The sequence below is a fragment of the Bufo bufo genome, chromosome 5, assembly GCF_905171765.1.
Source record: "Bufo bufo chromosome 5, aBufBuf1.1, whole genome shotgun sequence".
Classification (NCBI taxonomy): domain Eukaryota; kingdom Metazoa; phylum Chordata; class Amphibia; order Anura; family Bufonidae; genus Bufo; species Bufo bufo.
The window spans coordinates 406,205,472-406,231,319 of NC_053393.1; the positions used below are offsets into that span (position 1 = coordinate 406,205,472).

General features: G+C 45.3%; 1 protein-coding gene across 1 annotated transcript; it reads right to left on the reverse strand.

Annotated features, from left to right (window-relative positions):
* Positions 1-25,848, reverse strand: PP2D1 (protein phosphatase 2C like domain containing 1). The gene is made up of 3 exons (XM_040433986.1): positions 25,643-25,848; positions 20,694-21,652; positions 1-662 (listed from the first exon to the last, which is right to left on the reverse strand). Exons 1-3 carry the CDS (start codon positions 25,846-25,848, stop codon positions 1-3), a joined length of 1,827 nt encoding a protein of 608 aa, XP_040289920.1.

The following is a 25,848-nucleotide window of genomic DNA, read 5'->3' on the forward strand; positions in this document are numbered from 1 at the left end:
TCAACTGGACGACTTCTCTGGACTGGTAGCCTTTTCACACCCGGGCAGAAGAATGAGGCACACAGTGATGTTTTGTTGAGATCCTGCCAACATCGCTGCCTTTACTATCTGCCTGCAAACACTAGCTGCTGCCGTATCATACAGCTGACTTGTATTATTTGCCTTTGCCGCTCTATCTGAACTGTTACCTAGAAAATTAGCTTTCGCACTAGTAGCATGGAGATCTTCAGGTGTTTCGGGATCATCATATTGTGTGACATCTGACGGAAAGTCCTCCTCCATTCGTATACTGCCCCGATTTCTATCTTGTGGGTACATTAAGAAAGTTGTCAATAGATCCTGGGCCATTGCTACAACTTCCCTGCTGTTCAGAACGTCCCACAAGCCACTGGAGGCAAGGATGAGGAACTGGCATGAGTTATATATTGGAATGGATATGGTATAGGGGGCCGGGATAACTGAATTCTTAAGTTGGGGGTCGCCATGGAAACCAAGTCCCCTTGTAACTCTACTGAATCCTTCAATTAATCCACAGCTTTCATTAGAACTAACTGATCCTCCAGATTCCAAGACTCGTTTTCTTTCTTCACCATTTGCTGGACTGTGGTCTCTAGTAAGACAGTGACTCTTCCCATTTTTACATAAGACCGCCTTAATGTTTCCTTTAAAAATAAAAGTATGGAAAAAGTTAAGTGAGCCTTCAGTCATACATGCACATTGCACTTAAAAGATTATGCATATGTTTGGTTATAGCCTGGTCATTCAGATGTGGTGGTTTTAGCAAGGGTCATACCATGGGTAGATATCTGCAACATATTTGATATGATGCCCAGCAGGGATTGCATTATAAGGCTATATTCAGATGCTCAAGAAACGCTGTAATTTAAATTACAATATGTATGGATGGAGTTTTCAAAACCCAATCCACACATAGAAAAAAAAAACATGCTGCGGATTTTCAAATCCGTGATACATACGGTAACAATTTTGCAGCTGTATCTCCCTGGATTTGTGTGAGATCCGTGGCAGGAAAAATTGCACTGTGGGAACTTACCGTTAATTGGTGTAAAATCTGGAAACAATTCCATTGCGTCTGAACTCACCTTATGGTTAGTTAAAGGAATTATCCGGGAATTTGATATTGATCTACCCTCAGGATAGGTCATCAGTAGAGATGAGCGAATCGAAGTTGACGAAGTGGTATTCGATCCGAATTTCAGGAACAATTTGATTTGCATCGAATCCGAATTTCCTCACGCTTCGTGTTAACGAATCACATTTTTTCCTAAAATGGCTGCTGCACGTGTTAGGACATGGAGCAAGGAACTCTGGGAACAAGGGGTCACCCACAATGCCATGCATGCAGCCAATCAGCAGCCAGCCAGCCCTGTGATGTCACAGCCCTATAAATAGCCTCAGCCATTTTCCAGTGCACGGAGAAAGACGTCAGCAGGCGCTAGGGACAGTGCTAGGAAAGACTTTAAAACTTTTATTTTGCTGAATAGAAGTTCAGGGAAAGGATAGGGAGGAATCATTCCACAGTATTGGAGCAGAATAGGATTCAGTAGGGGAGTTTACAGCCTGGGTAATAGGAACATTCCTATTACACCTTGCTGCACTGACTGGGGATCTAAATTGCCATTATACAGCTCTGTATTTCCAGCAAACCATTCTTGTTATTGGGGTACAAGTGCTGCTTGATACAGCCATTAACAGGGTTTATTACAAAGAAATATTTCTATGTCTTATTTGCCCTTGTGCGGTGCAGTTATATGTTCTAAAGCATTTTTTGGCTTGTATCAGCGGGAAAAAAACGGCTTATTAGCTGTTGTGTGGTGAAGTGAGAACATTACAGCCCTTTTTGGCGTGTATTAGTGGCAAAAAAATATATATTATTTGCCGTTCAGCGGTGCAGTTATATGTTCTAAAGCCTTTTTTTGAGGGTATTAGTGGCACACAAAAAAAGTAATTTGCCGTTGTGTGGTGAAGTGAGAAAATTACAGCCCTTTTTGTCGTGTATTAGTGTCAAAAAATATATATATTGCCATTCAGCAGTCCAGTTATATCAGCGGTTCTCAACCTAGGGGTCGCGACCCCTTTGGGGGTCGATCGGCCCTTACCGGGGGGTCGCCTGAGGCTTCCTATTGTGGGTCGCCCGCACAACGGCAGCGGCCCCTTATCCTCGCGCACAGGAAGTGATGTCCTATCACTGCCTGTGCTTGAAGGAGCCTGACGTCTGGATGGGTAAGTCGGGCGGCCTGTCTGCTGAGGTCCGAGTTTTTTCGTTAATGACACCGCCGCTGAGCACCACTGCCACCAATAATTTAATTGAGCCTGGCTGAGCCTGGCTAATTTTATTTTAATTATTTGGCTGAGCAAGGCTTTATTTATTTGGGGGACCCTGAGCACTTCTGATTTATTTATTTGGGGGACCCTGAGCACCATTGATTTATTTATTTGGGGGGGGGGACCTGAAGCACCGCTGATTTATTTATTTGGGGGACCCTGAGCACTTCTGATTTATTTATTTGGGGGACCCTGAGCACCATTGATTTATTTATTTGGGGGAAACCTGATGCACCACTGATTTATTTATTTGGGGGTACCCTGAGCACCGCTGATTTATTTATTTGGGGGAGACCTGAAGCCCCGCTGATTTATTTATTTGGGGGACCCTGAGCACTTCTGATTTATTTATTTGGGGGACCCTGAGCACCATTGATTTATTTATTTGGGGGAAACCTGATGCACCACTGATTTATTTATTTGAGGGTACCTTGAGCACCGCTGATTTATTTATTTGGGGGAGACCTGAAGCCCCGCTGATTTATTTATTTGGGGGACCCTGAGCACTTCTAATTTATTTATTTGGGGGGGACTTGAAGCACCACTGATTTATTTATTTATTTGAGGGGTACCCTGAGGACCACTGATTTATTTTATTTTTTTTGGGGGGGGGGGGGGGGGGTACTGTGAGCACCACTGAGTTATTTATTTGAGGGGTACTGTGCGCACCACTGATTTATTTTTTAGGGGGTATTTGTTGTTTATTATTTATTTTAAAGTTATTTATTTGGTTTACAAATATTTTGTATTTATGCTAAAGTTCTGTGGTTATGAATGAATACTTGTGTATTTGAATTAACATTTGGTGTATTGGTGTCTGTGCGTGTTTTTGGTGGATCATCATAACAGTAGCAAAATTAGTTATATGACGTAGCAAGGAAAAAAATGTAATGGTTGGGGGTCACCACAACATGAGGAACTGTATTAAGGGGTCACGGCTTTAGAAAGGTTGAGAACCACTGAGTTATATGTTCTAAAGCCCTTTTTGGCATGTATTAGTGGCAAATTTGCCGTAGTGTGGTGAAGTGAGAACATTTTGGCCCCTTTTGGCGTGTATTAGTGGCAAAAAAATATATTTGCCATTCAGCGGTGCAATTATATGTTCTAAAGCCTTTTGTGGCATGTATAAGTGGGAAAAAATAAGGGCCTATTTGCCGTTCAGCGGTGCAGTTATATGTTCTAAAGCACTTTTTGGCGTGTATTAGTGGAAAACAAAAGGGCTTATTAGCTGTTGTATGGTGAAGTGAGAAAATTACAGAATTTTTTGGGGGTGTTTTAATTTCCTTTTTATTTATTTATTTGATTTAACAGTATGTCAGACAGAGAAGTGCCAGGCCCTGCACAGGGGAGTGGCAGAGGACTAAATGTTCTTGGCGCAGACACAGGTCGCAGGAGAGTAAGGGGGCGTGGCAGCAGGAGTCACAGCGAGAGGCCTGAGCTCCCAGTGTCATCTAGCGGTCATGTCTTGACCAGCAACCCAGCGGTTCTTGAATGGTTGACTCGGACATTCACTTAGTTCCAAGTGACATCAGACACCCCCAGACAAGAGTCGTTGGGTTCGTCAGACCCAACCCTTAGTTGGCATGGCCCGGGAGCAGGTCCTGTGCCCTCACCTGTCCTCAACCAGCCTCTGTCCTTTTCTGTTAACTCAGCCAGAGAAGTATTATATGCTGTGGGCTCAGCAACACTATACAGTGAGGACGAGCTTCTAGATGACAGTCAGCAGCTACTGGGCAACCAACATGTGAAGGAGACATCCGCTGCTTCCTCCGGTAGGTGGGCAAGTAGTGATGATGAGAGTGGCGTGGGAGATGGGGTTTGCGAGCAGTCAGGCTCCTGACCCAGAGACCGTTGAGGAGGACATCAGTGACGTATAGACAGTACTCGATGATGATGTAGCTGATCGCACTTGGGAGCCGGGTGAATTAGGGGCTTCATCAACATCGGAAGAAGAGGGTGGCAGCTTGCCCGTGAGGCAGCGGCGGAGCCAGGAAGTCGCTAGCGTGGCCGGGAGTCAGCAGGGTGGCAGCAGTGGGAGGTTGGGAGCCAAACGTGCCCGGGGTAGACCATCCGCTTCGCAGGAGCCTACTTGCACAGAAAGTAGGGGTGCAAGGGTTCACGGAAGCAGCGGCGGTAGCAGTCAGTGTTGAGTGTTGGGCGTTTTTTGTTAAGCCGCCAGAGGAGGTGAACATGGCCGTTTGTAGAATCTGTGGGCAGAAGGTGACGCGTGGCCAGGGTGCCAATGTTGGTACCACGGCCCTGCGTCAACATATGCAGAGTCACCATAAAGTGGCCGGGGAGAACCGTGGCTCCGATGTGGTGGTCCAGCCTGCTGCATCACTCAGTGGCACGCACCCGATTTCAGGCTCCACCACTTCAGCCGAAGGGAGCTGTCTGTCCTTCCCATCATCTGCTGGTCCTGATGCTCCTACTCCTCGTCAGTTATTCTGTCAGCAATCGATTACCGAAGCGATTGCCAAGAGACAACAGTATGTGTGCACTCGTCCAACGGAGCAGAAGCTGAATGTGCTCCTGGCCAAGTTGCTGGTGCTGCAGTCCCTCCCTTTCCAAGTGGTGGACTCTGCACCTTTCAGAGAACTGATGGCTTCTGCCGAGCCGAGGTGGAGAGTCCCAAGCCGTCATTTCTTTTCCAAAAAGGCAGTACCAGCCTTGCACACGTATGTAGAACAGAATGTGTGCCAGTCCTTGAGCCTGTCGGTGTCTGCCAAAGTGCATGGCAGCGCTGACGTGTGGAGCTGTAACTACGGTCAGGGACAATACAAGTCCTTTACGGCCCACTGGGTGAACGTGGTTCCTGCACAGCCACACCATCAACTTGGCCAGTTGACACAGCTTCCGCCTCCACGTTCTCATGCCGTTGGTCCTGCGACAATTTCCGCCTCTGCCTCCACTGCAGGGACAATTCACAGTGCCCCTCTAGCATACCACTTCTGCAGGGCACGGCGGTGTCACTCTGTTTTGCACCTCGTTTGCCTGGGCGAATGGAGTCACACAGGAGAGGAACTGCTCCGTATCCTTCATCAAGAAATCGAATCCTGGCTTTCTCAGCAACAACTCAAAATCGGAACCATGGTGACCGACAACGGGAAGAACATGGTCTTGGCGCTGCATCAATGAGGGCTGAGCCATGCGCCCTGCATGGCACACGTGTTCAATCTGGTTGTCAAGCGGTTCCTGAAGTCTTCCACCCATCTGCAAGACATCCAAAAAATGGCCAGGAAACTTTGCATGCACTTCAGGCACTCATACACCGCAAAGCACACCCTCCTTGATCTGCAGCATTCCCCAACATAGGCTGATATGCAACGTTTCCACTAGTTGGAATTCCACCCTCCATATGTTGGACCGACTATACGAACAGAGAGCATCCATAAACGATTTCTTGATGATCCAAGCGGACAGGAGTACTCCCTTGTGTAACTTCGATGTCAACCATTGGCAGCTCATGTGTGACACCTGCCGTTTGCTCAGGCCCTTTGAGGATGCCACGTTATTTGTCAGTCGCCAGGACTACGGTATGAACAACGTCATTCCGCTGCTTCATGTTCTGGAACAGATGCTGGTAAATCTGTCTGGTCAGGGGACTGGAGACGTGGCGCCTAGATCTCACGGCCACATGAGCCCTGTGGGGGCTGAACTGGAGGATGAGGAGGACATTGGAGCACAAGCAATGTGTAGCAAAATGGGTAGTTTTTCTACACAGGTGACAGGAGAGGAGGAGAAGGAGCAGCCAGAGGAGCTACAGGGTGATGAGGAAGACGAGGCAGAGGACTCAGACACACCGTGGCAGTATGCAGTGGAGATGGAGGCAGGGAGTTCCTCCGAGTCACATGCACAAATGGCCCGATGCATGCTCACTTGCTTGCGTAGTGACAGCCGAATTGTCATTATTTGGCAGAGGGATGACTTCTGGCTCTCCACCTTGTTGGACCCTCGCTACTGGTCCAAAATGGGGGCCTTTTTTACACCCGTTGAGAGGGAGGACAAACTGAACTACTATAGAGACATCCTACGTAGACAGTTGGCCGCTGCCTATCTGCGCCATCGTCCATCCTCTCGTAGGTCTGACCGGGGCGGCCCTCTGCACTCATGTTCCTTTGCAATGGCTGCTGTGGCAGGGTGGGGGGGGTAGGAGCAGCTCCATCAGCAGTAACTTGAGTCTAGAGTCGCTGATGAGCAGCTTTCTTCACCCGCCTAGTAAAGAAACTACTCACCAGCAGCAGCAGCTAGACCTGGAGCAGAACATGAACCAGCAGGTGGTGGCATACTTGGACAGCACCCTGCCACCCCACATTAAAGAACCGCTGGACTTCTGGGCAGTCAAACTGGATTTGTGGCCGCAACTGGCAGAGTTTGCCCTGGAAAAGCTGTCCTGCCCGACCAGTAGTGTGGCATCAGAGTGGGTGTTTAGTGAGGCGAGGGCCTTTGTCAAGATGCGAGGGCAAGGGCCTTTGTCAAGATGAATCAGGCATGGATGAGCCAGGATTTTAACCTACCAATGCCTGATGCATCAGTCTAGATCATCCATGGTGCCACACAAACAATTTGACAAAAGAGACCGGTTTCTTCTAGCTACCTGCCTCAGCTACTATTCTGATGCTGCCACCCGCCGGATGCCACACATCTGATGCCAAGTGCTCCTTCTTTCACCCACAATCTTCAGCTGGTTCTGCCACCCACCTCCCCACTCTGTCAATGGGTCACTCTGTGGTCTCCTGATGCTGCTGCCACCTCCACACTATGTCACCTTGCCACTCTGTGGTCTGCTGATGCTACAACACTATGTCACCTTGCCACTCTGTGTCCTCCTGATGATGCTGCTTCCCTCTCCACACTCTTTCATTGTGCCACTCTGTGGTCTCCTCATGCTGCTGCTGCCACCTCCACACTGTCATTGTGCCACCCTGTAGCTTCCTCCTGATGCTGCTGCCGCCACCTCCACACTCTGTCCTTGTGCCACTCTGTGGCCTCCTGATGCTGCTGCTACCTCAACACTGTCATTGTGCCACCCTGTGGCCTCCTTCTGATGCTGCCGCCACTTCCACACTCTGTCCTTGTGCCACTTTGTGGTCTCCTGATACTGCTGCCACCTCCACACGGTAATTGTGCCACCCTGTAGCCTCCTTCTGATGCTGCTGCTGCTGCCGCCAACTCCACACTTTTTCATTGTGCCACTCTGTGGCTTCCTGATGCTGCCACCTCCACACTGTCATTGTGCCACCCTGTGGCCTCCTCCTGGTGCTGCAGCCACCTCCACACTGTCATTGTGCCACTCTGTGGCCTCCTGATGCTGCTGCCACCTCCACATGGTAATTCTGACACCCTGTGGCCTCCTCCTGATGCTGTTGCCACGTCCACACTCTCATTTTGCCACCCTGTGGCCTACTCCTGATGCTGCTGCTGCTGCCACCACCTCCACACTCTGTCATTGTGCCACTCTGTGGCTTTCGCCTGATGCTGCTGCCACCTCCAGACTCTGTCATTGGGCCATTCTGTGGTCTCCTCATGCTGCTTCCACCTCACCACTATGTCATAGGGCCACTCTGTGGACTTCTCATGCTGTTCCCACCCTCCCCATTTCAGGACTGGGCCACTATTTTGCCTTTCGGCCTGGCTGACATCATCATTTATTTGACCCTTCTTCTGATCTGTCAGAAGGAAGGAATAAGGCCTGCATGATATGGTCCCTATTTTGCATCAGAATTGGCTTATGATTTGGTAGCCAAAAGCAGGAGTGGGTACAAAACACAGAAGACATGCAAATATTCCATTCACGTGTCATCTCTGTTTTGGATCCACTCTTTTTTTTTTTTTGGCTTTAGCAATACTGATGGATTACTGACCAAATGCTGACCGAATGAAGGCAGGTGCTCCACAGACAGGATCACTTTTTTGGGGGTTATTGTTCTGACGGATCAGAGGAAGGGCAAAATAATCAGTGACCTCAACACAAACTTACTGCTGACACCCTCTCCACTCTGTCGGGGGGGCTCTACTTGTATAAGTGTTTAATAGAACAGGTCCTGTAGACATCTATGTGGAATCAGCTGCCGACGTTGTAAAAGGAGTGCGCTTCTTCTTGATGCTAACATTGACCTGTAAGGCAGAGTTCACACTTGAGTTATTTGGTCAGTTTTGGCAAATAAGTGAAGTGTGCAGTGATTCTAAGAGCGACGTCTGTCATCTGCATGTCATACTGACTCACAGTATTGTTTCACTACCACAGCAGACTCCCGATGCGTGTTACTGCAAGGCACAGTGTTCTACACCACTATAAAGGCTCTGTGCAGCCAGGAAATACCAGTTTTTGCCGCAAATAAATTCGGATAGAACCAATTTTTTATTTTTTATTCGCCGAATCGAATTTTTGAGAAATTCGCTAATTTCTAGTCATCAGTATGAGACGGTGGAGGTCCAAATCCCGGGACGTCACCATACATCGGTCACATGGCCTAGGCGCAGTTCAGTCCTGTTCGAGTGAATGGGGCTGATAAGCAATACCAAGCCCAGCCACTATCCAATGGACAGCGCTGTGCTTGGTAAACTGCAAAAAGACCACGGTGCTCATCAAAGCTTCTTCATACAGCTGATCGGCAGGGGTGCTGGGAGTTGAACCCTCGCCGAACTGATATTGATGACCTATCCTAAGGATAGGACATCAATATCAAATTCCGGGATAACGCCTTTAAAGGGATTAATGATTTTATTTCAATTGTATGGCAAATTAACAGCATTTTACCTTATAGATCTCGGCATGTCTATGGCAGTCCCTGGCGGATTAACAGCATTTTATGTTATAGATATCGGCATGTCTATGGCTGTTCTTTGCAGATTAACAGCATTTTACCTTATAGAGCTTGGTATGTCTATGGCTGTCCCTGGCGGATTAACAGCATTTTACTTTATAGATCTTGGCATGTCTATAGTAGTCCTTGGCAGATTAACAGCATTTTACCTTATAGATCTTAACCTGTATATGGCAGTCTCTGGCGGATTAACAGTATTTTACCTTATAGATCTCGGCATGTCTATGGCAGTCCTTGGTGCATTAAACAGCATTTTACCTTATAGATCTTGCCTGTCTATGGCAGTCCCTGGCGGATTAACAGCATTTAACCTTATAGATCTTTGCATGTCTATGGCAGTCCCTGGTAGATTATCAGCATTTTACCTTGTAGATCTTGCCTGTCTATGGCAGTCCCTGGCGAATTAACAGCATTTTACCTTATAGATCTCGGCATGTCTATGATGTCTATGGTTGTCCCTAGCGAATGAACAGCATTTTACCTTATAGATCTTGCCTGTCTATGGCTGTTCTTGGCGGATTAACAGCATTTTACCTTATAGATCTCGGCATGTCTATGGTTATCCCTAGCGAATGAACAGCATTTTACATTATAGATCTTGGTATGTCTATGACTGTCCTTGGTGGTTTAACAGCATTTTACTTTATACATCTTGACCTGTCTATGGCAGTCCCTGGCAGATTAACAGCATTTTACCTTATTGATCTCTGAATGTCTATGGCAGTCCCTAGTGGATTAACAGGACTTTACCTGTTCTTTGCCTGTCTATGGCGGACCCTGGTGTATGAACAGCATTTTACCTTATAGATCTTGGCATGTCTATGGCAGTCACTGGCGTATGAACAGCATTTTACCTTATAGATCTTGGCATGTCTATGGCAGTCCCTGGCGTATTAACAGCATTTTACCTTATAGATCTCGGCATGTCTATGGCAGTCCCTGGCGGATTAACCAGCATTTTACCTTATAGATCTTGGCATGTCTATGGCAGTCCCTGGCGTATTAGCAGCATTTTACCTTATAGATCTCGGCATGTCTATGGCAGTCCCTGGCGTATTAACAGCATTTTACCTTATAGATCTCGGCATGTCTATGGTTATCCCTAGCGAATGAACAGCATTTTACATTATAGATCTTGATATGTCTATGACTGTCCTTGGCGGTTTAACAGCATTTTACTTTATAGATCTTGGCCTGTCTATGGCAGTCCCTGGCGGATTAACAGAATTTTACCTTATAGATCTTTGCCTCTCTATGGCAGTCCCTAGCGGATTAACAGCATTTTACCTTATAGATCTTGGCCTGTCTATGGCAGTCCCTGATACGTGTACCAGTACTCTCATTAGTGCTTCCCTGTTTTGCCCGTTCTTGATTGGGTGCTTTGCATTGAATGATGATAGATAGTGCTGGCATGCGCATTAGGCATTTCTCCATGACCCTCAGTGAGCAGGTAAATACATATATTTAGATATGTATTTGTATAGGTAACTGATGGTACACACTGTCCAGTTTCAAGAAGCGTTTTTTGGAATTTTACTGTATTTGGGTGAATAAGAAAATTTTTCCCATTTTTTTCTGCACATTAAATATATCACGAATCCTCAAGATCAAAGTCTTTCCTGAGCACAAAATTATGTGCTTTTTCAGTGCCTGTAAAATGGCTATTTTTGCATACGAGAATGCTTCACAGTGAAAACTGTGTTAATGGAATACTATTACACGTCAGCATATTGTTTGTGTTCTCGGTTTGAGACTACATTAGATTGCATTCCATTTTCTTTCAGTCTTCTTACAAAATACGTGCAGTCCAGTAAATTTACCTGCACATACTTCATTCTTGCAGTGCTTGCTTGTCTGACCCAATTCATAAAATGTTCCTTGCACAGACTTCCCTAGAGGCAGAAAGTCTATTAATTGCGGCATTATACCTATTTGTTAGGCTTGCTAATGGACAAGGTAAGCAAGATCTCGCCATTTGGCTTGCTTTCACTAATCTCCATTTGCTAACACATGCCAGACCTATGGGCATGCATTTGGGAGAAACTCAAAATGAAGGACCTGAAACGTGTCTTGATTCTTCATCGATATGATCAACTATCACATGGTGATGACTACAGCAAAGGCGAGGAGGCTGTTTGCTAGTTTAGAATAAAACTATGGTAAGGACAGTGTGAGAAATGCATAAATTTGACAAATCTCAAATAACAGCCAATAAAAAAACAATCAGTTCCTCCCATCATTATCTAATGAATCCCCCGACAAAGGGGCAGATTTATTATTGCCCATATTTGTCCCTTCTTTTTGGCTCATTTCAGTGACCTGTAATGTATTATTTATTTTTGCTGAGCAGAACAGATGTTCGTGACACGTTAGAGTCATCGCTGTATAACTCCTTTAAAAAAGGCACTAATAGTAACCTGGCCAAATGTTTTCAATCTTTGACCTTCAAAGGAAGGGTCACTTGAAAAATGGGTATTAAGCTGTCTGACATTAGCGATGTGCTAAATAGCATATTATAAAAGTTGTTTTTCTCAATAAAAGCTTTAGGCAGTGAAATGGCACTATAATAGTTATGTTTATCTGACATTAGCACATCGCTAATGTCAGCCAGCTTAATACCCATTTTTCAGGTGACAGAAACCCTTTAAAAGGGTTTGTTCCACCAAAAGAATAATACTATCCCCTATTATCACCAGATAATATATGATTGCTGGTGGGACAACTGCTGGGACCCCCATGATCACAATAATGAGGTTCCTGAGTCCCTGCTCAATTAATCTCTATGAGACTGACAGAGATCGCTCTCGCAGTGGGAAAAGGGAACTGTCTATTACTGCAGTGTAGTAGATTTATATTAGGGTAACAGCAAGATAGAAGCTAGAGTTGGATAACGAGGGTGGGAAGGAGCTGGAAAAGCATGGAGCCAAAGTTGTCATGGCAGTCTGGGCCAGATGGAGAAGAGGGGAACTAGTATAGATGTCACCTGTGAGTTGCTAGATTTAATCAGTTTTTGACAACATCTAATTAGTATTTTGTTAGTTTATTGGTACACATATCAGGGACAACCATCTTTGTGTAGGGTCTCAGTAGGGTGATCATTTTGGTATTTCTATATTGCTTTGATTCAGCAACAGTATGGAGGTATTATTCAGTCACTGCTGGTATTTAGTTATGTATCGGAGTATCCATTTCTGGTAGGGTGGTGTTATTCAGCCACACCACTGTGTTAATTAGTCACAGTATGGTGGTGGAACAGTCTACCCTGCTGAAAACCAGGCTGTTCACTAGGCAGCAATGCCTTGTGTAAATGTCACAAAGAGGTACTTACTTTATCGGTCGTGCCACAGATAATTATTCTTATGGCATTTAAATTTATTTTTGTACACCTACATTGCTCAGAAATGAGTAAATCATGATGTCAATTGGTGAGTGGAAATGTTTGGCATGTGTATATGGGCCCAGACAGCCCACCTTAGGGAATTAAAAGTGCTGAAAGTGGCTGGTTGGAAAGTGCTTTCTTCTGAAACTCGTCAGTCTATTGTTGTTCTGAGAAATGAAGGCTATTATGCGCAACAAATTGCTAAGTGAAGATATTTTACAAATTTGTATTGTCTTGGTGTAGAACTGTGCAGGGCGATATACACATTGGTGTCTTTAGTGCGTGAAACAAATGCTTCTAAGAACAAGCAATATTTGAAACTAGCCAGTAAGAAAGCAATAGACTGAAGAGGTGAAAAGCAAATGAAAATATGCTAGATGATTACTCAAGGATGTGCCTGGTTGCTGGTAAAAGAAATCTAAAACCTTGAAGGCTATAATTCTGTTTTGATATGTGATGTCCCTTGGATAATTTTGACTGGAGCAAATGTCATGCTTCCAACAGGGACAATAATGCAGTGAATGCCCCAGTTTATGCAGGACCTTTTTAGGAACAAAGCAATCAGCTAATATTCTGTCTGCATCTGATAGCCAGTCCAATTACCTGACATTATTGAGCTGTTGTGGGAGCAGCTTGACCATATGGTCGGAGAACAGTGCCGACAAGCCAATCTAACCTGTGGGAGGAGCTTGACCATATGGTCGGAGAACAGTGCCGACAAGCCAATCTAACCTTAGCTTCACTAAGCGGGTGCTGGAAACAAAGTTTGTATATCTAAATCGTAGTTTTAAGCAGAAATCATTATTTTTAGCCTATCAATATCTTGATTATATGTATAATCATTTAGTAATTTTACAACTTTTTGATGAATAAAACTAATTATTTCTTTATGGAAATTGTGTGATTTTTTAAATTTTGAATGTACTGTATGAGTAGAAAATCACTCAAAATATACCCATTCATGGTGGAAGACATGCAGGGTCAGTTTGTTGCCTGGTTTGAAAAGCCAATTTTCAAATACCTCATTCAGGACCTTCATATATTGCAGCAAAAAATGGCTACAACGAGCATCTCTCTCTGGAAGAAACGGTATGTGCATGCATTACATGGGCACCCCACCGACATGACTGGAAACTGTGTATTGCTTCATTTTTCTCTGCAGGAGAACTGAATATTTGTTTCCAGCTTCCCCAACAAATTACAATTAATCACTGAGGGGTCCCAGCAGTACGACTCCCTCTGATCAGCTGGTTGGAGAGCACTCCTAAATAAAAGAAGTTGCCTAAAGCAGGCTTCCTCTTTAATTCAGATAACGGTGAATACATTTTAAAACTTTTCCATAACTGAATGTATAAAGGTGAAACTTCCTTGATCATGAAGTCTGATAGAGCTATTTCTGCATAATAGGAAATAAAAACCAAATAACTAATAAACTTGGTCTTCTCTGCCTAGAGGAGCTTAGCCTATAGTCTAATGGTTCTTGCCCAGGGGCCCATATGGCTCTCTAGTAATGTAGTGAGGTATTTTCCTCTAAAAGCAGTGCTTCTAGGGGGTAATACCTCCATACATGCAGCATCTGATAGAGCATGGCACATTTTTACTTGTGTTGGGCATGCTCGGCCGAACACCATTTTCACTCGAGCATCGCGATGCTCGGCACATCACGGTGTTCGGCCTAACAACACGTGTGCTCGAGCGCGATGCTCGAAGTCTCCTCCCCGCGCTTTTGTTGGCTGCTACGCAGCCAAAAAACGTGTGGGGAAGTACTGGCACTCACTGTAATGTTGTAGCCATGTTGGTTACTGACATTACAGTGATTGGCTGGCCGGAAGCTGAAGGGACAGAGAGTGTAGGGACAGGAATTGTTTAGTGTTGAAAGATGTTAGAGACCCAAAAGTCCTTTTAAGTACTATTGTTTTATCTAGCTACTATATATATTATTAGCGCAACCTGCGCTAAATTGCGTGTTATTTTTTCCCCCTCTGCTGACAGTGACACAACCTCTGCTACATCTGTCGTGTTACATTAACGCATCCTAAAAATCGGTGACATTCAGCGCAATTGTTTGGCCGCTGGCGACAGCGACATTACCTGCGGTACATCTCCAGTATAACGTTAGCGCATCCTAATAAATATCTGTGACATTCAGTGTCATTTTTTTCCCGCTGGTGACAGCAGCATTACCTGCGCTACATCTCCTGTATAACGTTTGTGCATCATAAATATCTGTGACATTCAGTCAAATTTTTCCCCCGCTGATGACAGCGAAATTACCTGCACTACATTTTCTGTATAACGTTTGCGCATCCTAAATATCTGTGACATTCAGTGTCATTTTTTTCCCGCTGGTGACAGCAAAATTACCTGTGCTACATCTCCTGTGTAACGTTTGCGCATCCTAAATATCTGTGACATTCAGTCTAATTTTTTCCCTGCTAGTGAAAGCAAAATTACCTGCGCTACATCTCCTGTGTAACGTTTGCGCATCCTAAATATCTGTCGCATTAAGTCTAATTTTTTCACTGCTGGTGACAGCGAAATGACCTGCACTACATCTCTTGTATAACATTTGCGCATCCTAAATATCTGTCACATTCAGTCTAATTTATTTGCACATACACTTACAAAACCTGCGCTACTGTACGTGTGACATACTTGCAAGCAAATATACCATTTAATATGCTCAAGGCGAGCAGTAAGGGGAAGTGGCTGTGCTGCTGATGGTGCATGCAGAGGCCATGGCCCTGGGTGCTGTGAAACTGTACCTGCTGCCAGAGCACTAGAAACACACTCATCCACGATACCTAGCTTCAGGACACCACTCTCGAAGTCACACCAGTGCGACCAGATGGTCGGTTGGATTGCAGCAGATAACGCTTCCAGTCGGTTAAGCACCACCCTGTCTTCCACAAAGTCCAGTCTCAGTAGCCAAGAGTCTGATCAACAGAATTCTCACCCTGATCCTACTTCCTCCCACTATGGAGAGTCTTGGCAAACAAGTGATCCCACACTCGGATATTCCGAGGAGCTCTTTTCATCGCCATTCCTTGATTTGGGCCTCTCGCCAAGCCCGCTTGAAGAGGGACATGAGGAGATCTTGTGCACTGATTCCCAAACTCTTGAGCATCCACAGTCAGAAGAAGGTGGGGAACGACAATTAGTGTTTCACGAGGTGGATGATGATGATGAGACACAGTTGCCAATAAGTCAACGGCAATTAGTGTCTCAAGGGTTTGATGATGAGGATGAGACACAGTTGTCAATAAGTGATTTTGTTGTTAGGTCAACAAGTCAGGAGGATGACCAGAGTGAGGAAGTGGAAGAGGAGGTGGTGGACGATGAAATCACTGACCCAAACTGGGAAGGTGGCAAGCCGAGCAAGGACAGCAGTACAGAGTTGGAGAGATCTGCAGCATCGCAACAGGCTGAAAGAGGCAGTGGGGTGGCAAAAGGGAGAAGGCGGGCCACTTCCCTTGTAGGTGTTCCGCAGTCTGTCGCTTTTTTGAGGAAAGTGCAGCCGATAAAAGAATTGTCATTTGCAACCTGTGCCGTACCAAAATGAGCTGGGGCGTGAACACTAGCAATCTCACCACCACCAGCATGATCCGCCACATGGCATCAAAGCACCCTAATAGGTGGGCCGAATGCCTGGGTACACAATCAGTGTCTGCGGGTCACACCACTGCCTCCTCTTCCCCTGTGTTACGTGCTGGCCAATCTCCTGTCCAAGACGCAGGCCTGGATGCCTCCCGCCCTGCACCTGGACCTTCGCAAGCACCATCAGCTAGCACATCCACTTCTGTGTCCCAGCGCAACATACAGATGTCCATACCGCAGCATATGAACTTAAAAGGGAAAAGAAATCCAGCACCTTGTTTTTCTTGCTTGACGGTATTTATTCCACAAACCAAGTGTACAGCGGTAATGGAACCCTCAAAATATAAGCCCCAATGTCCATACCGCAGGCCTTTGAACGAAAACGCAAATACCCAGCCACCCACCCACAGGCCATAGCACTAAATGCGCACCTTTCCAAATTGCTGGCCCTGGATATGTTGCCATTTAGGCTTGTGGACACTGAGGCTTTCTGCAGCCTGATGGCGGCAGCCATCCCTCGTTACTCAGTCCCCAGCCGCCACTATTTTTTCCGGTATGCCATCCCCGCCTTACACCAGCATGTGTCCCGTAACATCACCCGTGCCCTGACCAACGCAATTATTGGGAAGGTCCACTTAACGACTGACACATGGACAAGTGCTTTTGGCCAGGGACGCTACATTTCCCTGACGGCACACTGGGTGAACGTTGTGGAGGCCGGGAGCGAGTACCCTGGGATGGCACAGATGCTACAGATGCCAAGGTTTGCGGGCCATCCATCCATCAGGATATCCGCCACCACCTACATTAGTGGCAGCAACCCCCCCTTCTCCTCCTCCACCATCTCCTCCACTTCCACCTCTGAATTCTCATCTTGCAGCACCAGTCAGCCATCAGTCAGTAGCTGGAAGTGTAGCACTGCAGTGGGGAAGCAGCAACAGGCCGTACTGAAACTACGGATGGAGTAGAGTTAACACTCCTGTTTACTGAGATTTCTGAGTTGTGTTATCTAATCTAAGCAATTGTAATTTGCTTAGGTGACAAACAGCACACCGCCGCAGAGCTGTGGCAGGGTATAAGGGACCATACTGAGCTGTGGCTTTCACCACTCAACCTAGAATCAGGCATGGTTGTGTCTGATAATGGCCGTAACTTGGTGGCGTCTTTGTAGCTCGGCAAGCTCACACACATACCATGCCTAGCCCACATGTTCAACTTAGTGGTTCAGCAGTTTCTCAAAACCTACCCCAATTTGCCTGAGCTACTGGTGAAGTGGCGCCGCGTGTGTGCCCATTTCCGAAAGTCATCTACAGCTGCCGCCGGTCTAGCAACGCTGCAGCAGCGCTTGCAATTGCCAGCTCACCGACTGTTGTGCGACGTGAGCACGTGTTGGCCAGGCTTTGTGAGCAGCAGAGGGCAGTAGTGAAACACCAGCTGCAACATGGTCGTCGCCTTTCCAGTCATCTTCTGCTCTTCACAAGCGACAAGTGGGCATGGATGTCTGACCTCTGTGAGGTTTTACGCAACTTTGAGGAATCAACACAGATGGTGAGCGGCGATGCCGCTATTATCAGCATAACCATCCCACTTCTGTGTCTACTCAAACGCTCGCTGCTCACAATGAAGATGGACGCTTTGCATGTGGAAGAGGTGGAAATGGGGAAAGACAGTACACAGGGTGATAGCCAGACCACCCTCAGTTCGTCTTCTCAGCGCGAATTGGATGATGAGGATTAGGAGGAACAGGAGATGGTTGCCTCCGCTACAGAGGGTAGTACCCATAGCAGTTTTATTCCATCTGTTCAGCGTGGATGGGCCAAAGAGGAGGAAGAAGATGAGGAGATTGAGAGTCATCCTCTTGATGAGGACAGTGAAATCTTGTCTGTTTGGACTCTGGTACACATGGCTGACTTTATGTTATGCTGCCTTTCCCGTGACCCTCGCGTTATATGCATTTTGGCCAACACCGATTACTGGTTGTTCACCCTTCTCGACCCCCGCTACAGAGATAAATTCTCATCTCACATTCCTGTGGTGGAGAGGACTAGCAAAATGGTGCAATACCAGAAGGTCCTTGTGAAAAAATTTCTCCAAAAATTTCCAGCTGACAACGCTGGCAGCAGAGTACGTAGTTCCTTGGGCAACCGAGGAGGGGAGACAAGGGGAACACACAGCAGTTCCAACAGAGGCAGGGCATCACTCTCAAAGGCCTGGGACAGTTTCATGACACCCCGCCAGCTTTCTCACCCTGATGCGCGGCCTAGTGTCACAACGGGGGAAAAGTTTTGGAAGATGGTGAAGGAGCACGTAGCAGACCATGTCAGCATCCTCAGTGATCCCTCTGTGCCTTACAACTATTGGGTGCCCAAGCCGGACACGTGGCACGAACTGGCGCTCAATGCCTTGGAGGTGCTGGCCTGACCTGCCGCCAGCATTTTGTCAGAGGAGGGGTATTTAGTGCTGCTGGGGGCATAATAACTGATAAGCGCATCTGCCTGTCAACTTAAAATGCTGACAGGTTGACTGTTATAAAAATGAACAAGGCCTGGATTGCCCCTGACTTCTCTACTCCACCAGAGGAAAGCGGCTGAACATAAAGGTACTTTAAATGTGGCTTTTATGGTGTATTGAATACACTGTATTCCCATGCACCCCTTTTACCACAAAAAAGGGTATATGGTTCAATCTTCCTTTTCTCGTCCTCCTCCTCCATCATATCAACATGCTTATCAGGCTGCCCTTGCTCCTAATGTTTTAGAGGGTCAGCTCAGCAGCAGACCCTCACCCTTAATGTTTTAGAGGGTCACCAGCAGGCCCTCGTCCATAATGTTTTAGATGGTCAGATCAGCAGCAGGCCCTCGCCCCTAATGTTTTAGATGGTCAGATCAGCAGCAGGCTTTTGCCCCTAATGTTTTAGATGGTCAGCTCAGCAGCAGACCCTCACCCCTAATGTTTTAGATGGTCAGATCAGCAGCAGACCCTCACCCCTAATGTTTTAGATGGTCAGATCAGCAGCAGGCCCTTGCCCCTAATGTTTTAGAGGGTCAGCTCTGTAGCAGACCCTCACCCCCAATGTTTTAGATGGTCAGATCAGCAGCAGGCCCTCGCCCCTAATATTTTAGAGGGTCACCAGCAGGCCCTTGCTCCTAATGTTTTTGAGGTTCATCAGCAGACCATCCATCATCATTTTTCAAGGGTGTGTATGATGCCCTCCATTATGTGTAATAAAGGGTGTATTGGAGTGCCGGTTTCTTGTAATTTTTGGCAGCCCTTTCACTTAGTGCATAGGCTTTATGAGTGTAGGAGTCCCACCACCTGAGCAATTGTACCACAATATGAATGAGGCCTTCCTTTATGTGATATACAGGTTGTATCGGAGTGCCTCTTCCTTGTAATTTTTGGCAGCACTTGCACTTTATATACAAGTAAATATACAGGAAAAAAATGTTTCCTAACAATTTTTGCTCTAAAATCGATTTTATCTTCGGTTTGGTGCGTATTATTGTCAGTCTGTAAAAGTGGCGTACTTCTCGGACAACATGGTTCCCAGCAGCGACCTGGGAGTCCAAGATGCACCGAGACATCCTCCCCATGCTGTTCCCGAACCAGTTCAGTGGCGTTTCCATCAATTTCTGACCTTTTCCTGTGAACCAGACACCCTCCCCTCTTCAGAGCAGGGGGTGTCTGGTTTAATGCTCGGGTTCTCCCATTGACTTCTATTGGGCTCTGGTGCTTTGTAAAGCACCCCAAAGTGTTCTACTCGAGCACCCGAGTACCCGAGCACTTTGGTGCTCGATCAACACTAATTTTTACCTTTATGAACATATACTTATTTGTTCTCTTGGGGACATGCCAGGGGATAACCAACACTCTCGACATATCAGCGATTCTGACCACTGACCAGTACGCCCTATTTTGTTTTCTTTGTGCATAGACATTTTTTCTGTCAGGTTTTATAAAAAATGGAGGGATATGAAGATTCAGAAGAAGCCTCATGCATCTTTATGAGAGATGTATTATGACCCTATTAAAGATGGACCTGTAGTTCTCCCGTGTGCAAGAAGCCTTAGGCTAGTTTCACATTTGCGGCAGAGCCTCTGGTAGGCTGTTCCAGTAGAGAAGAGTCTGCCAGAGATCTCCGGATCCAGCATTTCCTCTAATGGAGTCCGTCAGAGATCCGGCTGCTTACCAGCAAATATGCCGAGAATTGACTAGACAAAAACCTCTGTGTGCAGAGCTTTTTGTCCACCTGATTCCAGCCATTCTCTGCCGGAGCAGCCAGCCACAGATGTGAAGGTAGCATTATAATTTTAGGTTCACATCCCTTCATAGCTTTCAGTTTACAGTGTATTTATTGGAATATATTATTATTAGGGTGGATTCACACGCTGCAGATTTAGTTTCAGAGATCAGTTCCATTCATGGACCTGTTTTGGCAACAACCACATAGATTTCTGCAAGTTGCAGTCACAGAAATGTCTGTACTAATATCTGCCACGTTTGAATTTTCGCTTTCTTTTGCATTCTGGTAAGAGCTCACTTACCAATATTTGCTACATGGAGCATGCCAAGCCTTTTTTTATCTTTAACTGTTGACATCTGGGGGTCCATTATGTTAAATCCATCTAAGAGACAGGTCACGGCAGAACATCCACTCCATCTTGACTTTGAACTCTCTGCTCTTCCTAACTTCAATAGTCTCTCCATGCGCCAAAAAGCTTTAGCATAGGCGAGCTGTATACCTTCAACACCTGGTTCTCTGGTTTCTTTCTCGTTCCCTATGGAGAAAATATGCTCCGTTTCTTTATAATTGTCCTTAAAAACAGTATCAAAGGATCCGATAAAGAGCTTTTCTTCTTCATTCAACTTGTAAGATGGATCCATGGCTGAAATATGATCCAGCAGTAAAATAGGAAACTCTGTGGCTGTAGTGATTGCTGCCACATTCCCGTGATACCCATCAAATATACCAGCAAAACATGTGTTTGGCCTTTGCCCATAGTTATTATGAACTGTAAATGAGTCTTCCATGCAACTTTGCCAGGAAGTATTTTTATCAGAACAGATTACTATAGATTTTATTAAGCTACTGTCTCCTCCCATGTCATAAACATGGCAACTAGCTTCAAAGGGCATGCATGTTCTGCAATTATATGGTGCTATAGAAAGCAGATTTCCTTTTAGTGTTTCGTAGGATTGATTAATCTTCTGGTGTTCTCGATATTTATATTCTGAAGAGCTTCCAATCCGAGATACCATTTTCTCCTTTTGGACTGTGAGGATATGAAGATTTGATGGATTGTCCTCTGGCTTACAGCCCAGTACTTTATTAGCTCGGTGGCATTGTTTGTGGTTCCTAAGTGAACACAGATTAACTAGTTCCTGGCATGTTGAACAAGGAAACCAAGTCTCATTCATTTGAGGTATTTGCTCATTCTTATCATCTGGAGTATGTAAATCCACATTTGATGCTTCTGCGATAGTTGGTAGGGATTTTCTCATTCTACAATCAAGTAAGAAAAAAAACACTGATAATATATTTATAAAGCATGTAATTTGTGTAAAAAAAAGTTTTTTTTTTTTTTAAATTTTCCATAAATTGTATTTTCTTATGAACTGAAAGGAACTGTTCAGGTAAGACTGAGAGGGCACACCAAGCAATAGCTGTGGGGTAATACACTAAACACTAAAAATATTCCAAAATACTAACCCGCAATCAGCACGGGGCCTTATCCTCTCTTTGTGTATTTGTTAGGCCAGGTTCACTTTTACATTCTTTTTTCCATTGTTTTTCCATTGTTCTTCTCCAGTATAGGAGAAAAACAACAAAAATAATGGAAGCGCAGGATTTGAACGCCTCCTGACGGATCACAGTGACTATAACAGAGCCCATTGGGTTCCCCTCATTTTGCAAGACAAAATAGCACTGCTTGTTGCTCTATTTGCCCAAAATATTATTACAGAATATGTGATGGATGATCCCAATGATTGAGTGTAACAGATCAGAGATACAAAGTATGGTACCATCATCATGACATTAACACAAGTTATCGCTGATAAGTTTATATCCATGTTTCCTTTGTTTTTATTTAAAAAAAAGGTGTCAGCAGTCTCCTCCAGTATCTACCAGTGCCAATCCTGTCCTAATGGTGCATGGAAAAGAGAATCTACGGCAAAAACAGTCCCTCTGATCTTGTATTAGACCTAAGACACTGTTCTCAGCTTTATCACTGGGTGCTACTTTAAAGGAAACCTACTAGGAGCTTCATGCTGCCTTTCTACGCCTATTATAATCCATTATTTGTGATTGCTTTAAGCTTGAATTACATCACAATCTAGTATGTTGCCCACTGAGTTCAGTTTCTTAAATGGGTCATCCAACTTTTGGGACTGCAGCATATGGTACCTATTAAAAAAAAAAATCATACTCACCTGCTCCCCATCATTCTGTTTTGGCTCCCTGGTTGGCTCCAATCTTCCGCTTCCTGGCCTGTAAACGTCTGAATGGGCAAGGTCATGTGCTCTACTGCAGTAAAAGAATTGCCTACATGTTGCTTGGGAACATGTCACTGTTGAGGCCAGTGATTGGCTTCAGCAGTGCACATGGCCCCATCCGTCTGGAAGTTTACAGGACAGGGACCAGAATATTACTGAATGGAGTCAGAGCAGAGCAGGAAGGTACAACAAGCTGCTAGGGACAGTTAAAAAAAAAAAAAGTCTAAAAATCTGGACAACCCCTTTAAAATTTGAATAGACTATAGATTTACTTGTTTGATATTTCTTTGACTAGGGGGCAATATGCTTATGAGAAACACTGCCCTAAAGTATACCCTAATATGCACTCCCAGGGCACAGTCCTCGAGGTGAACGGTGAGCAAAAGGAGCCCTCTCCATTTGGTGACACATTGATGAATGTTGAAGGAGTGTCTAGTGTGGGAGAATCAATGTCAGTCATTTCATTATTCTACAGCGGCGCGATCCTCAGCATGGCCACATTGGGAGAGACGCACTGCTGAGCCACACCCCTAGTGGCGCAACCACATCCTTAGTGACAGGATGCAATGCTCTGTTTCTCCCTGCAGCAGGCGTGTGCCGGGGGAGATTAGCAGTGGGCTGATTAGCTCAGCTGCTCTATTACTTACCAAGTTCTGATCCCTTCCTGGCCATACACCATTACCGGTGATAGTCTTTGGACTCACTAGCTGTGTTCCTGGTTCTTGTTCCTGTGCTTTACTAGATTGCTTGTGCTTCTGGCCACTCTCTGTCTCTCATTTGTTACTGCGTAGCCCATCTGGTTCTGACCCATTAATGTACAACTCTGGTATTGTGTTTGTCTTTGTTGTCCATCTCTGCACTTAAGTAGCATAGAGACCGTGGATCAGTTGCGGTGTGGCTATCTAGAGCTTTTACTGCAAGTAGGTAGGGAAAGCGGGCTGGGTTCTAGCCTTAGGGCTCACTGTCCTTGTCTGTCCCTACCTACAGTCGTTACAGGAAGATCGCATAAAATGGCAGTAGCCTCACATGAGCATGTACTGTACATCATTTTACAGAAAGGGTGTATCCTAGGGCTATAGTATGTGTTTGTGGTTTACAGGGACACAAATTATTCGATTTCTCCTGCTGTAAAGGGAAAGTTCTGATAACACTATATTTGGAAATTGCTATTATGACTGGTTTCAGACAGCAGTAATGTGCCACAGTCTGAGCCCCATGGCTCTGCTGAATCTAACTTAGAGCACAAAATAATTCCAAAGTTTAATTGTTCGCTTTACAACTGTCTGAATCCAGTATTACTCATAATATACAATATGTGACAGTAAGAAGCCTAAGTAAGGTAAAAATGGAATTTGCACCTAGAGATACGTGGACTTTTTGAAATTTGTTTCAGGTCAAATTCTAATGAATTGGTCAAAAAAATTGATTTTGGTCCAAATCAATTCTTCCTAAATCAAAGGTGCTCCAATCAGCCTAAAAATTGGTATTATGACACTCGGAAGTCTCTTATGACTCATATTTATCTCCCTTGTCTTTCTATCTGTCTACCCTTTTAAACTCTTTAACTCAATGACAACAATAGTAAATAATGTCAGACTGACTCTGACATACAGTATATATCTATGTGAAAAAGCATGGTTGACTGTGTTTGAAAACACACTGCTCTGTTGGATTTGTTATGCTTTTTGTAAATTGAAAAATGTTCCAAAAATTGTCCCTTATTGGGTTGTTATTGGGTGCAGAGGGTGTTTAAACACACACAGCGTTATTGGGGAAAAACATGTGCTTGTTCTGAACAAGCACCCAAAAAATATGCCTTAACAGGGGCATATGCCTGCCCATGTTTATATACACATGGTAGTATCAAAAGAATCAGTAGCTTGTTCTGAATGAGCATCCAGAAATTATTCCTCTACAAGGGACAATGCCAGCCTGTGTTATATATATATATATATATATATACATACATACACACACACACACACACACACATACTAGCATCAAAAGAAACAGTAGCTTTTCCTGAACAATGGGCCAAAAACTCTCCCTTCTTTGGGAGCTGTAGCAGTGCAGTGTGGATGTGGAACCTCATGGACAAAGCAGGAGATGTGCGGCTGCGTAGGGGTTATAGTAGCATCAATAGTAGTGGCAGCAGCAGCACAGCATGGAGGTTAATGGACAAGGCAGTAGATGTGCAACTTTGTAGAGGTAGTAGTGGCAAGGCTGTAGATGTGTGGCTGTGTAAGGGTTATGGTAGTGCCAGTAGATCGGTAGTGGTATGATTGGACCAGCGATAAATAGCCACAGTCAGCAATGGCAGATCTATTCATTGGACTCATCCAGAAGTGTGTAAAAATCCTCACAGATCCATACCTCATTCATTTTGACAAATGTGATGTTTTGTACACTTGAGGAGGACAAGTTTGTCTTTTGGGTGTGAAGGCACCAACTGCTGTGCTAAAAACCATCTCTCTGAGAATCTGAGGCTGGACAAGACACTACAGCGAGGGCAAACTGGGCCACTGTTACAAAATGCCTGTCCAGAAGTCTATGAGGTCGGGGAACAGGATATGTGTCAGAGAAGGGGCACAGTCCAGGTAGGACTAAACCTGGTTGTTCAGGAGGTACGTATTTGTTTGCTGATGTGTGTCAACCTGGTGTGGCACATGAAAAAACTGCTCCATCATGATTATAAAACTGAACTTGTGGTAGTAGAGACCGCAGGAGGTCACTGACTCAGTAGGGCGGAGAGGGGGCTCCAGGTCAGACATGAGGATGGCAGGCAACTATCCTGGTAATATAGCAATTTTTCCTCTCTTTTGCCATCATGAAAACATTCCTCATTTTGCTTTGATAGTGAGGGTCTAAAAGCATGTTTACTTGATGTTAAAAATACACCTGTCAGCACATAAGCAAGCGTGCAGCTTTCCATGCTCACTGGTGTGCCTGAGGACCCTGTTCTTTCTGGCTATACACCCCCCCCCCCCCCCCCCACTACAATGATTGGTAATCATGGTCAGTGTTGTCATCATCAGCCTTGTGCTCCTGTGCCACCAACTCCTCTTCCAGTGGTAGCTCTTCATCCTCGCCCACTTTCCCCTCCATGGGACTTTGTCCATGCGGGTCCCCAACAGCTACAGGGTGGCCAGCAAAATGTGGACGCTGTTCTTCTTCCACCTTCCCTTGTAGCATCAGCATGAGCAT